General features: G+C 44.1%; 1 protein-coding gene across 4 annotated transcripts in view; it reads right to left on the bottom strand.

Moving 5' to 3' along the window:
• The window catches only part of SLC5A7 (solute carrier family 5 member 7), a 42,443-nt gene extending 31,782 nt beyond the window's left edge, over positions 1-10,661 (bottom strand). Inside the window, exons 1-5 of one of the 4 annotated variants that reach the window (XM_083174004.1) lie at positions 10,434-10,661; positions 9,422-9,570; positions 9,078-9,328; positions 7,814-7,927; positions 4,710-4,865 (exon numbers count right to left, since the gene is read on the bottom strand). In XM_083174004.1, the coding sequence (XP_083030130.1) occupies positions 4,710-4,865; positions 7,814-7,927; positions 9,078-9,255 (448 nt within the window). In that variant the 5' untranslated portion in view covers positions 9,256-9,328; positions 9,422-9,570; positions 10,434-10,661. Of the gene's footprint in view, positions 1-4,709; positions 4,866-7,813; positions 7,928-9,077; positions 9,329-9,421; positions 9,571-9,748; positions 10,062-10,433 lie in introns of those variants that run through there. The other 3 variants (XM_083174007.1, XM_083174005.1, XM_083174006.1) reach the window with 3 other exon arrangements.
• Between the last annotated feature and the right edge of the window lie 4,902 nt (positions 10,662-15,563).

The raw sequence follows: 15,563 nt of genomic DNA, 5'->3' as shown, positions 1-15,563 counted from the left end.
TTCATAGCTCTTTCCCACAATGCCCAAAACGCTGCAGCATTTATTTGTAAGGGCCAATGCTGTGTGGGCGTTTATGTGTAATGGGCATAAAGGACTGTGTGCACTGTTGTGTGGTGGACACACCCCTTCCCCACGAGACATCTCCCTTTTTCTTGAGCATGCTCTCCCTATTTGGGCGGGGGGGGGGGGGGGGGGGGGGTGCATCAGTGTACTTCCTGACAAAAGGCACCAAGGGCCTGCTTCAGACCTGCTTGCTAGGCTGCATAGATTCGCTGCATATATAGTGTAAAGAAAAAGGACATCTTCATATATTCTCTGTCTAGTGAGCAGGTAAAAACCCATAAACATTCTTTACAATATGTGTGTCGACCATTGTCATGTGAAGCTTTTGAACCTCCTATTATTCTATCTATAATGTACATGTGAGGTAGTCATGGGCAAAGTGGTTCACTGAATTGAGTCGAGACACATGACTCAGTTCAGTGAAGCAAGATGAGTCGGTGATGCGGCTCATGAGTCATGACTCAATTGGAATGTACACAGCACACAGGGTGAGATGTACTAAGCCTTGGAAAGTGATAAAATGGAGAGTGATAAACCACCGACCAATCAGCTCCTACCTGTCATATTTCAAACACAGCCTGTGACATGACAGGTAGGAGCTGATTGACTGGTGGTTTATCACTCTCCATTTTATCACTTTTCAAAGCTTAGTACATCTGGCCCCCTGTGAGCTGGCAGACCAGGAAGTGATTCAGTGAAAGTTCTCTGGGAGTTGACTCACTGCTGCTGCAAGAAGCCGATCCGCATAACTGAATCACTGAGCCTGCACAGTGAACAACTGTCTTGACTCGCTGGCAGACTCAGGGATTCATCCAGGCACAGCAGCAGATTTGCCCCTGACTCACAAGTGAGTCACGACTGCTCCCTCCCTGTCTCCCTCCCACTGGGTGTCTCCCACTGTGTCAGTGCTCCGACGCTCCTCCTGACTCAAGTCCCTCCTGCTGACTCGAGTCTGAGAGAGGCGGGGGCGGGGCTACTTTTGGCCCTGTTGACCTTTTGCACCTGTCAACATACTGACTGTCAACTTTTTGGTGTGGACCTATTGATTGTCAATATCATTCACCACCCGATAGTCATGTAGTTTTCTGCAAACTCTGCATGGGAGACTGCCTGTGAGAACCAACGCCATCTTTAGATGTGATTGGTTCTCAAAACCAAGGAGCCCATACAGGGTGCCATATGCACAGTGCGTTTTGAACTAGATTGCATGGCATCTAGTTCAAAGCGCATGCGATGGACTAAAGCAGCGTGCATTTTGAACTAGATGCAATGCAAACTAGTTTAAAAAGCACATCATTTATATGCTGTGCGATGGGATGTGTGCGGGAATGCACATCTCATCACACCGGTAATTGTACCATGTGTGGGCACCTTTACTCCTTTCTATTGGAAGCCATCCCTCTGCTGCACTATGTTCCTTGTGGCTTTACGCATGCATGAACTCAGGTCACGCATGCACAGTCTGTGGACATTGCACTGGCACATAACACTGCTTAGTTAGGGATAGTGGGGAAAGCTGCTTTACAGAGCAACTCTCCCTATACCAAGACAATACTCGCGGCAGGGGCTGGCTGGCAACTTTTAGCCTAGGGGGCAAGTCCAGAGCACTGGCCCATAATCAGCCAAGTCACCGTCGGAAGGAATGCTTTTGTGCGCCGTAGGCGCGCCGAAAAATTAGGGGCGTGGCCTATCATAAGGGGCGTTGCCTGTACCATGATTGTATTGTGTACCTGCAGATTGCACATTTTAGCGAACCTTGTAATACCCATTACACATAAAGCCACATGCCGTAATGCCAATTACACATTATGCTGAACACCATGATGCCAGTTACACATTACGCCCAACACTGCGATGCTAATTACTCAATACACCTCACACTGTGATGCTAATTACACATTATGCTGCACACCTTGATGCCCATTACACCCCATACTGTGATGGCAATTACCCAATGCTCCCCACACCGTAATGTCCATTACGCCCCATACCATGATGCCCATTACACCGCACAATGTGATGTCCACAGTGCCAGATATGCCCCCACAGTGCAAGATATTCCGCCACAGTACCAAATACACATATGCCCCCACAGTGCCAGACACAAATGCCGCCACAGTGCCAGATATTCTGCCACAGTGCCAAATACGCATATTCCTCCACAGTGCCAGATATGCCCCCAGAGTGCCAGAGACACATATGCCCCCACAGTGCCAGAGACACATATGCCCCCACAGTGCCAGAGACACATATTCCCCCACAGTGCCAAAGACACATATGCCCCCACAGTGCCAGATATGCCCCCACAGTGCCAGAGACACATATGCCCCCACAGTGCCAGAGACACATATGCCCCCTCAGTGCCAGAGACACATATTCCCCCACAGTGCCAAAGACACATATTCCCCCACAGTGCCAAATATGCCCCCACAGTGCCAGAGACACATATGCCCCCACAGTGCCAAATACACATATGCCCCCACAGTGCCAGACACATATGCCCCCACAGTGCCAGATACACATATGTCCCCACAGTGCCAGATACACATATGCCCCCACAGTGCCAGATACACATATGCCCCCACAGTGCCAGATATGCCCCCACAGTGCCAAATACACATATGCCCCACAGTGCCAGATACACATATGCCCCCACAGTGCCAAATACACATATGCCCCCACAGTGCCAGATACACATATGCCCCCACAGTGCCAAATACACATATGCCCCACTGTGCCAGATACACATATGCCCCCACAGTGCCAAATACATATATGCCCCCACAGTGCCAGATATGCCCCCCACAGTGCCAGATACACATATGCCCCCACACAGTGCCAGATATGCCCCCACACAGTGCCAGATATGCCCCCACACAGTGCCAGATATGCCCCCACACAGTGCCAGATATGCCCCCACAGTGACAGAAACACATATGCTGGGGTGAGGGAGGGGGGGGGGGGGGGAGAGCGCTTACCCACTCGCTAGCTGCGGGCCGTGCTGCGGCTGGATCAGCTTCTCCAGCCCTCCTGCGCTGGCCGCGGCTTCCAGAACACGGCCGCGGCTACAGGAAAATGGCCGCCGGCCTCCTGCACTGAGAACATGTCCTCAGTGCAGGGGGCCGGCGGCCATTTTCCTGTAGCCGCGGCCGTGTTCTGTAAGCCGCGGCCAGTGCAGGAGGGCTGGAGAAGCTGATCCAGCCGCAGCACGGCCCGCAGCCAGTGGGTGGGTAAGCGGCCCGGGGGGCATATGGCACTCTGCCCCCCGGCCCAGCCCGCCCCTGACTCGCGGCAAGGAGGATATTTAATTATGGGGTTCAATCCATCCCCCAATGATGGGTAAGCCCCAGAATAACAGACCATTGTTTTTGTCATTGTTCAAAAAGTATACTACGGTATGTATTAGTAGATTTAGAAATAAATTATGCAGTAACACACATAGCTGCACAGGCTAGGTTAATTATTGTCTATACACTATAATTAGAGTAGATTTGTTGGACTTTCTCAGAAAGATGGCAATGTTCAATGGAGCGCACCTGAATGATTTTCTAAGGGAAACATTCAAAGAATAATCCGCACAGTGGCCTGTCCTCAGCAATATATCAAAACTTTTCTTTCGTATATTTCTAGATTTGTTTCCTCCATTCCCTGATGCCATTTCCTCTCTAATGCTGTGTACACACGGGGGCGATAGGTGCTGAAATTGCTGGAAATATGGTCGCAGGCGACCATATTGCCAGTGATGGGAGTGTGCCCCGGCGATAAATTGCTGGGTGCGCGCTCCCGTTTTCAGCCCCGTTCTAATCAGCTGGTCAAGCTCCTGCGACCAGCTGATTACCTTTGCGGCACCGCCGGCAGAGGTTCCCTTTCGTCAGCGACCATCTCTGGTCGCTGATGAAAAGGAGAAACTGAGCAATATATTGCTCAGCCATATATTGCTAGCAATATATCTGCCCCGTGTGTACGGGGCTTAAAGCCACTGATTTAATTAGGAGGGAGTAGTAAATTCTGCAACATGTTTACAGTGTAAAAAGATACATGGGGTGAAATGTAATAGGATGAGAGATTCAGAAAGTGAGAGATTTGGTGAGAAATCTCCAGTTTTTTTTAAAGCGGCAATCATTTACACTTCAAAATCAAACTGGTTTTGCAGTGTAAATGATTGCTTAAAAAACCTGGAGATTTCTTACCAAATCTCTCACTTTCTGAATCTCTCATCCTATTAAATTTCACCCATGGCCTCTACCATTGCAGTTTAGGGTAAAAATAAAAATGATAAATTACCCCCGGTAATTTAGGTCATGAACACACAGCTGTCCATATAATATTTAAAAAGATATTTAAACATTTAAAAACCACAGTACATGTAGATCAGTCCTTATTCATGTTGATACATATAAGCAGTATACCATAGCGTATGTAAAAAATAAGTGACATCAGCGATGACATCACTGTACAGTATAAGACAGGGTTGCCTGAAAATGCTCTGTTCCTGGACTTGCCTGGTAATGTATGATTGCCATCACCTGTGGTGAAACACCTTTCTTATCAAATACCTAGCTCCTCACAGGGGACGGTAATCATACATTACCAGGGAAGTCCAGGAACAGAGGGTCAGGTAGGCAACCCTGGTATAAGAGCCTTACCTAAAGCAGAAAGTATTGCAGCAGCCCAGAACATCTCTCCCATTAGTGCAGGGATAAAGAGCAATCCTCCCATTCTTCTCCCATAGATCTGCTGGAATGGGTCCAGCATGGTCACATATCCCTTGGATCGCATGGGTTTAGCAAAGAATAGGCCACCTAGAGGAATATATTATATGTATATATCATGGAGAATAATTGTCATAAATGCCACTGTAGAACCTGTGTAATGAATATGTGTCCAAAAATAAAGGGATGAGGTGATAACTCTAGATGTGAAGGGCCTATCTGGTAACACAGCTTAGGCCATAGCTTAATTGGTGTGGTCAGCCACCAGAGGAGGTCTGCCCAGCCACTACAAAGGCACATGGCTAACTATTAGAGAAAACATAAAAACCGGGCCTCTTAATAAAGGAGGGGCACGGGTATCAAGATGACCCACTTTGATTAGCAGCAGGACTAATCTTGGTGTAGTTTCCATGGAAACAAACCAAGCACCCATGATCATTCAAGATCCTGCCCCACCAATTTACTAGAGAAGTGATTAGGGGCCAGAAACACTAAGCTTCAAAAGTGAAAAAATGGAGAGAGATAAACAGCCAACCAATCAGCTCCTGTCTGACATTTTTCAAACACTCTGTGACATGGCAGGTAGGAGTTGATTGGCTGACTGGTTATCACTCTCCATTTTATCACTTTTGAAGCTTAGTACATCTGGCCCTGGGACCCTCAGTCAGTGAGGCCCACCTGGGCCCACCTCCCATGTACACTTGTGGGCTAGTCCAACCCTGGTTGCTGCAGGATACTTGCCCATTGCTAGATAAAACTATTTTTCGTCAATGTGATATGAAAACCCAGTACTGGTGGTTACCAATCATAGTATCGGTATAGAAAGAAACAACCCAGTCCACCACCACCACCACATAACTGAACCTAAAAATTACAGGAAGCACAATTTAATAATTCTTATTAAGTTTGCCTTTATAAAAACATTTGGCCTAGTGTGCCATGGAAAACTGTTCATACACATACTGGATACCGTGCTTTAAAAATGTGTGAGAACCACTGTACTTTGTATTTTTTTTTTATATTTATATTTAAATGAAGTAGTGATGGGCAGACACTGCAAAGCAAAACTGTATTTAGGTATTCCATTTACCAAATTACATAATTACATGCAGAAATTCACCAGATGATTGCTGCCAATCAGCACTCCATATGTTGGTTATCTACCACTGCTATTAATTGGCTGAACATTATGGGATCCTAATTCAGAAACAGCTGGAACACATATGCCCATATTTATGTATACTCTTAACATGCGCCCAGATATAAAGACAAATGGGAACTCATTATCGCTTGTTAATCCCTTGTTTTAGCAAAACATCATTGCCAGATGACTCAACAATATGCTGTTAATTTAGGAATAATTATGCAAACTTAAATATTTAAATTGTTTGACCAGTTTGCTTCATGCTATGCCACCATAGGTTTCAGTCCCATGTCAATGGAGTTGGCAGAACATGCTGATGCTGTTGTAGAGACACACTGGTTTCATGATCTATTATAGGGGGTTATGTAGCCCTGTTTGCATGGCTGCAAATTTGCAGACCGGGCGATTATCAATCAATAATATGACAGCATACTGTATGTATGGCTCGCAATATGCATGTATGAGACAATCCTGGGATAAAAAATCCAGCACTTTTTTTAACTGCTGGCTATACGCAAGATAGTAACACAGTAATTAAGGCTGAAAAAAGACATTAGTCCATCGAGTTCAACCTATCTAACTTGTAACTACTGACTTGAGTAGGTCATATCTATAGGATTCCCTTAGTGGCCAAAAATGCATCCAGTTTGGATTTAAATTCATTAACAGTAGTTGCTGTAATCATCCCCACCGGCAATGAGTTGCAGAATTTTACTGCTCTAATGGTGAAGAATCCTCTTCTTAATTCAGTACGGAATTTTGGAAGATGATTGACAGGAATCAGCATTTGGGGGTGTCACCCGGCTGTTTACAGGGAGTTTCAGGGAAAATACAGGCATGCCCAAGCATTTTCAGGGAGGGTGTGCGACGTCAGCTCCTGCCCCAATCAACCTGTTTCTATTGCATACATTGGAAAATTAATTTGTTTGTGAGCAGTTGCGAAGAGATTAACGATATGCAAGATAACAATATCGTTAATGACATTGTTTAATGTGTATGCATTATATCATTTGTCAAGGATTTCTAGGCAGTGCAAGGGAAATTGGTAGTGATATTGTATCTTTAGCACTATTGCCTAATGCGTATCCAGCATTAGAAAGATTATGGTACGGGTGGTAGATCCCATATTGAACATTATAAGGTTAATCGCAATTAGCTCAATTATTTATTTCTAATACACTGAATTTACATTACAACTGAACCATACATTTGTTTAAATGATAAGTGCCCTTGTATACTATTATAAACTCCATGGTGTCCTTGAGTATTTTCCATATATCGCTCAATAATCTTTAAAATTTGAAATTCTTAAAGGCTTTTATTCTAGAATACAAAAAGAAGGGATTGGTTAACTGTCAAAGGGCACTTTAAAGTCGATGTTTAATTCAAATGACAACAACTGTACTCGTACATATGTGCTCATTCATTAGCATTGTGATATGACTGCAGTAGCATCATGCATGATAAGGGGAGGAGTCTTCAGCCATACATACGTCATAGTAATTATTGGCATGGGTAGAATAATCATTCAGAATGTAAAAAATTAAATACACATTTTCCTGATCTTTTTTTATGAAAGAAAAGCCCATTGTATGAATTCACGTAAAATAGTTTTCATTAGAATTGTATCCTAATAGGACTACAATTACATTAACTTTTATAGGACTTTAGGGCTGATATAAGACAGGACACTGCCTGAAGGCTTGAAAAGATTATTTAAGTGCAGCATCTTAATGGAACATGGATGAGATATATCTTCTTATTAAATTAGCCGTGCATTAACCTTGCTATCTCCCTGATACTTGTATTCCTCTACTCTTATTTGATTTGAGGATAACCACAGCGAGTTTTAACTGAGACAAATATCAATACATGTAATTCGATTGTGACTTACCTAGAATAAGACTGAGGGAGTAGCCAATTGGTGCTTGAGCCCATGCAAGCCCATACCCTGACACATACACAGCTTCTGCTGTTCCATTGATATATCCTCCACCTACCCATGTGGCTAATAGATGAAAATATAAAATGAAACAAAATAAGCAAAGCATATTACAATTATCTACATCACAGGTTATCAAACTCGGTACTTATTACCCCGAACATTGTATGTTTTTCAGGTCTCCTTAAGCTTGGACACACCTAAAGATTTCTCTCTCAATCTGTCTGATTGGAACAAAACCTGGTAATGTACAGTATGTGAGCAAATGACAATCAACCAATTATTCTCAAATACTATAAAACGTACAATTTGTCATTCAGACAAATTGGTTAAAATTGATTATTTTAACAAATGTATCTGAAATATCATCAAACATTTAGTGCAAATAGTGATTGCCATTTGGTCCCATACATTAGCAGATTCCTGTTCCCACCAGACAGATTGGACAGATATATCTTTAGGTGTGTACCCAGCATTAAATCACAAGTGGAAAAATCAGCTCCACCTGTGGATCTTTTAAAATGTGTCACTGAGTAATAAGTACATCTGTAAGGTGACCTGGAAAATGTGAGCTGTTTGGGGTGCTGAGGACCGAGTTTGACTACCTATGATCTACATATTTATATTCATTAATGTGATACGCATATCCTACAATAATTATTAGCATTACAGCTACTATTTTTTATTATTGTTGTTAAAAATCAATCTTTACTCTATAAGTATATTGGTTAATTGGTTACTGGCAAAGTAACTGCATAACCAGCTATTTAACATTACACAACTCTGAGCAGTGGCAAGAAAATACTGACACAGCTATTCATTCATTCCAGCATTAACATGAATGATGCCTCTATGAATACTTTAGAGTCAGGAAGAAAGGAACATCAGAATATATGCAGGTGCTTTCAAATATCTATAATGCATACACTGATACTAGAAAACCAACAACCTGATCATTACTATATAAAAATAAAATCTGAATAAGCACTTTAATGTAAACCGAATACACATTCTCAAAATGTGAGTTTTCACCTTTATTTCGAAAAAATACTGTATGGAAAAATTCATATTCCTGACACATTACACAGGAACCTCTCCCTCTCAATGCTATTAAATACACACCACACCTAATAGTATTAATAGTGGAGGGATTCCGTTATGTACATTGTGCAGTGGGTCAAGACACTATTAGTAAGTTTATTAAATTGGTTCTCACCAGTCATAGTAAAAGCACCAACCAGCAGTCCTATATCTCTGCCTCCCACAATGATCCCTTCCCGGGGATCTCCATCACCACGCAAGTTCTTAGTTCTCCAGGCTGCCCAGATGCCCACGAACAGAATAGCTAGATAGAAGATAATTATTGCCACCAATCCTTCCACGTGGAATGCCATGTTTGCTGGAGTCCGGCTATTTCATCAGTATCTCCGGGAGGGTCCAGCACTCTCCTCCGCCGTACATGTATACCTAGAGGGGACAGAGGCAGCAGCACGGTGTAACTAACTCAGAGCCGGTAACAGGCAGAAAGTCACTGACATAGAGGAGCAACAAGTGTGTCACCTGCCAGCAGCTGTCTCCTGTGTAGTCAGGCACACCCGCCTGCAGCACACTGCTCTGTAAGCCTCTGTAGCATTCCAGCACTGCCAGGCTAGTGCAGCTTCCCCGTTTGTCTCACAAGGTGTGTCACTGCTTACTTGGACCCCTTACTGCTTTAATAGGGACAACATAGAAATTCACAAGCAAAATATTATTATTGGGGGATAAATGGTGATAATTTAATGCGATGGTGTTTCTGATCCAGTTTTGCTATGAAAGTTTCTTTAATATGGCAAGGAAACACAAAGTATGAATGCATGTGATCAGGCAGTGCCCAAACTGAATACTCACATCACTCATTGCTCATCACACCCCTGTTGCTATCACATTAGCAGCAGAAGCCAGCTCCCAGCTCCAGTCGGCGCACCGTCCTTTCTCTGGTTCTCCCCCTGCACACACCCTGCTCCATAGGCAGGCGAGGCATCCCTAGCTGCTTCTCTGCTTTACAGTCCACTTCTTGGCGAACAGAAACTCCCCTCCTCCCCCACTTGCAAGCTACATACTGCTCCCCTATGTAATACCACGGTGTCAGGTACCCAGGGAAAATGTATTCTGTGGTTACTTAAGAACAACGAGCAGAGGATGTGTATCATACTAGGAATATGCAGACAGAGCCTTTATTACTCCAAGCAATGTAGGGTGCATTGGCTGTACATTGGAACTGTCCGAGGTCCTGATCCTGTTCACCAAGCTACAGTAGGAGTTACTTAGGAGCCTACTGTAGGGTAACTTAGGAGGGGTGGGAGCTGGTGTGATAATAGACCTTTAAGTGGAAGCAGGATGGGTGTTAAGTCATATGACTACATTTTTACATAGAGGTGTATCTCTGTTTTAAAAGGAAATATGTTTTAAAACATGTTTTAAAAGGAAACATCCATCGCTTCAGATTGGACAGATTGTCCAAGTGGTAATTGTATGTCCATTTAAGCAGCAATCTCTGACCCCCAATCAGGCACAGTCCAGCTTCATGTCTTACCTTTCCCTCCAGTAAAATGAGTCCTGGGCCTGGACAGCTTGTCCTTCTCGTCCAGTCTTTAGATGGTCCTATATGCTTATCACTGGCAGGGATTGTTATCACTCTATTATATGGTTATTACACCATGGAGATGACAACAGGCACATACTGGAGAAGATGTTGATTTTAATAAAATACATTTCTTATAAAGCTATATGGTAGTTCGTCACAACTCAGACCATGGGCGTCAGAAAGCGCTATATGGATTAGGAATAAATGAATACAGAAACTGTAGAGGGGGTGGGGGTATGCATAAAGGAAGGGCAGTAAAAAATGTGGTGATGAAAATAGGGATGGACATCATCCTAAGCTTAAAATAACCTTGGCAAGCCACAATGTACGTACACCTTTGCACGACTTGTAATGAATCTTGTGTATATGACGCACTGCAGAATACTCTCCTACCTCGTCTACCATCTGACTGATTGATGGACAGAGGGTTTTATTTATCAATGGTTCTCCTTTGACTGCACTTCTCAGACACAGCTGCTAAATACATCTAATTGATTGTATGCAGTGGTAAAGTAAATTGAAGCGAGAGGTCACCACATTTTAAAACTACTATTGTCCTTAACACTTAGATACATTTTAAATTCGTAATCTATAATGAAATAAGGTACGTTAAATGCATGCCATTAGCAAATTGCCTGAGAACAAAAAAGACTAGGGACTAAGACAGGGGTGGCCAACCAGTCAGAGGTAAAGAGCCGAAAAATATCGGTAGTCAAGCTAAAGACCCAACATCATGCGCGCGCCGAAGGCGCATGCGCCAAAAAAAGGGGCGTAGTTTATTTTGATCCCTTGGATGGGTGTGATACAAATATGCCTCCAATAGTGCAGTGCCATATATACATATGCCCCCCACGGTACCAGGAATGCACCACACGGTGCCGGGTATGCCCCTATGGTGCCAGAAAGCTGGTATGCCCCCACAGTGCCACAAACTGCTATGCCCCCACAGTGCAAATTTCCCAGCAGCAGCACTCACTGTTGTTGCTGCTGCTGCCGGGCGGGGAGAGGACAGTCTGGTGTCCACCTGCAGTCCTCCTGTCATGTCACTGATGGGAGGAGAGCACAGCACACCGCGCGTCTCCTTCCCCCTCACTTCCCTGTGATTGGGCTGTCCACCAATCAAAGCTCGCTGGCCGGCTCCTGATTGGCTGCTGGCCCGCGAGATCTGATTGGCGGATGGCCCAGTCACAAGGATGCACAGTAAGGGGTAGGAGAGATGCGCGATGCGTGCTCTCCTCCCCTCAGAAGGAGAAGGGATTCAGGGAACCGGCAGCAGGGTGAACTGGGACGGACAGTGGGTGGCGGGCAGCAGTGGGAGCAGGAGCCTCACTTTACAAGGGGGAGAGCCGCATGAGGCTCAAGAGCCACGGGTTGGCCACCACTGGACTAAGATGTACATACTATTAAAGATAACGGAATGCGGTGACTTTAGCTGGTACTTCGGTAAGGCCTGCTATCTCTTTATTCAAATTATAATCCATAACCCCCCCTCCCCCCATCACTGGATCAACAGTCTTCTGTGTCTAATTTAGTAATTAATGCTTCTATTTGCTATTCTATGGTAAACTTATTGCCAATGGAGTGGTCACTGCAAATCCCATTTGCCTAAATGGTGACAAGCTAATATTAATATGTTTATCAACAATATTTAAAACATTTTTATAATGTTTTTGTCAATAAAGATTCCAATTCAAGGGGATACATTAATGTCTGATGAGCCTTTGTAAAACATTATTTTCCAAGATCTCACTTTACACAATATACTGTATGTAATGATAGAGTATGCCATAGAGCCATATTACTATGCTGTCCCACTCCCTTTCCTATGTTGCATTTGCTGATGGAGTCTGTTAATTGCATGACAGTAGATGATTATGTGTGTGTGTGTGTGTGTGTGTGTGTGTGTGTGTACTGTACATCTGGTCAGCACTATCCCATCCCTAAAGGCCCAGGCTGAGTATGCGTCTTCTGTATAACACTCTATGACCCACATTACTGTAAACTGAATGTTTAATTGATTTATTCTCAAGCAATCTTGTCCCTGAGGCTGAAATATGAGAAATCATTGTACATGCTACAGTTAAATGTGATTTTATTGTGATATACTAATGTGAGAGTAGGAGATGTCTGATACACCTTCTTTCCACTAACAGCAGAACTATCATCATCTTGGATTTTCTCAGAGTGGTTCAGGTATTAGGCAATGGAGATCTGTGGTTTTCAATAACAATTTTTCAACAATTCAGATTTCAGGTGGTACTGTATATCCATTTACAATCTGACAGTATTCTCATTGTCATTCTGTTATTGCATGCTTTAAGATATACTTAAAATCGTACACAGCTATTTTTTTAATCAAATTAGGATAATAATAATTATTATTATTATTACCCTTTGTTTATAGAGTGTCAGAAAGGTTCAGCACAGTGCAACAGATACAAATATAAAATATAAAGGTTCCAAGAGTTACAATACACAAATAAATCAGAACATAAAATAATGAAAACCAATCTAATACTGTTAGACAGTTACTTTTTTATTCATATACAGTCAACATAATCACAAACCATGTACTATGGCCCTTATTCTGGTTCACTCGCAAAGGCAAATTCTTTCTCAAATGGACAAAAACCATGTGCACTGCATGGGGGAGCAGATGTAACACGTGCAGAGAGAATTAGATTTGGGTGGGGTTTTACTTCAAAGTGAGATTTATATTGCAGTGTCAAAATAAAGCAGTCAGTATTTTTCCTGCACAGAAACAAAATAACTCACCCAAATCTAATTCTCTCTACACAAGTTGAGAAGGAATTTGCCTTTGCGAGGGAACCAAAATAATAGTCCATATGTGGCTACAGCATAGAATATCAGAGCCATTGTTAGAAAAGGAGAAGCAACAAAGGCATACCCCTTTTACACTAACAGAACTGGGTCACACCCAGGAATGTGTTCCAGGATACATCCCCGGAATGTCCCCTTTCACACTACACTTAGACCTGGGATCGACCCGGGACACTTATGCCAGGAAATCCCTGCAAATACATATGTATACCATTAGAAATTTACATTTTTCTTGCTTACAATGATGAGGTCACAACAGGTAAACCTTGCAGCATTGTTTTAACAGTAGTTACAACTCTTTCACCATTATTAGAAAAGTTTAGTTTTAAAAAAGTAATCACAACATGTTTGGTTAATAAAATGTTGTTTATTTTGCTTGTGGTTAATTTAATTTAGTTTATTTTGCTTATAAACAATACCATATGTCACTGTGCCTGTTACCTGCCTCTTTATTTCCTCATCCCCCCTAATGCTGAGCAGCTCTCTGATCTCTTGATCTGTCCAATTCGCCATGTTGCCTGTCTCCTCTTCTTTCCCAGGTTCTGGATGATGACATCATCTTCTCTGAGCCTAGGAAAGCTCCAACCAGAGCAATTTTTACAGTCCTGTGTACAGAATACCACGAAGGGCACGGTCACACTGCATTGCATCCCAGGTTCAACCCTGATCATGACCGGGTGTGGTATACGGTTCTGACAGTCAGGATCCCGTTCTGACAGTCAGGAACCCAACTGGCTGGACTTAGACAGCATGGCGAGCGCAACAAAGCCCCTTGCGGGCATGGTGGCTCACTATGCTCACCACCTATTCTGTTCTCCCTCTATGGGGGTCATGGATCCCCATGAGGGAGAATAGCCAGTGGCCGTCGGGAACCCGTCTGTTGGTGTTTTAACAGTTGGGATCCCAACGCCGGGTAAATGACTGTCGGGATCCCGACTGTCATGACTCCGTCCGGCACCCTCATGACCAGGGTTGAAATATCGGGATGCTTGACCTGGGATATTTTTTCAGGACCCTTTCAGACTTAGCAAATTCCTGGGTTGATGGTCGTTCATGTGCAATAACCCGGAAAATATTTGTCAGGGTGAAAATGGTATAAGTAATACCTCTTTTACACCAGAATCCCTGGTCAGACCATCGTTTTCAAACATGGGAGTTTCCAGGGTCAGACCCAGCTTCATACCCCATTTACACAGCACTTTGCATTGGGTCGGACCCGGGTCTGCGCTATTTACACTGAACCTGGGACAGCCCTGCTTTTCCCTATGGATGCTGGCAGTTGCCAGGGGTTCCAAGCTCATTGCCTGGGAGATTTACATTCCCATTGCCATAGGGGGTTACATGCTCAATTGCCAGGGCGATTACATACCTGTTGCCATATGGGTTTACATGCTCATAGCCAGGGAGGATTACATGGTTGTTGCCGAGGGGGATTACATGTACTGCTTGTCAGCATTGGCCGCTACTGCCTGTCAGCACTGTACAGTATAGGGCAGTGGCGGCAGCCGGGCATCAGAACAGCACACACAGGCCAGGGGTAGAGTCTCTGCATCACCTACTGCTCTCTCTCCACCTCTGGTACACTGGAGACAGGGGCTCAGGCACCGCTGCATCTCTCACTGGTAGGATTTAGCCCCATCACCCCCTCTCCCCTTCCTCCACTGCCCAGCCAGACACCTGTCACTGCCAGTGACCCCCCGACTACTGGGCTGCAGCCCCCTTATTGCCCCATCCTGCCATGCTCAAGCTCCCCCAGCTACTCAGATATCCCAACCCGGCTTGGGACCATTTACACTGCCCACTACCCAGGTCTTGAGTCACCTCCCACTACCCAGGTCATGGGTGACCCTGGTCAGGACCTGGGTAGTATTCCCATATAAATGGACCCGGGCTGGCCCTTTTTACATTGCTGCTGACCCAGGTCCACAAGGCACAAGCCCAGGTTTTTGCGGTGGTGTAAAAGGGGTATAAGAGAAGACTACATAAGGGAAGAGAGTTTATAATCTATAGGGAAGTAGCTGATATACAAGGGTAACACTATGAGAAGAAAGACAAAGTCATGTTTTTTTAAGGATGGCAGATACCACTAACTAGGTGATTCATCGCGCCCTACGGGCGCTCTTCACACCGTCGTAAGGGGCTGCGCCGCCTTAATTTGTGAACATTTGTATATGAGAAAGATGGTTAGAATTGTATGAAAGATGCCTGTATTGCAACTTCAGTTATAGGTGAAATGTG

The sequence above is a fragment of the Crinia signifera genome, chromosome 2 (assembly GCF_055691185.1).
Source record: "Crinia signifera chromosome 2, ASM5569118v1, whole genome shotgun sequence".
NCBI classification, from domain to species: Eukaryota; Metazoa; Chordata; class Amphibia; order Anura; family Myobatrachidae; genus Crinia; species Crinia signifera.
This window is presented reverse-complemented; position numbering and strand designations above follow the sequence as displayed.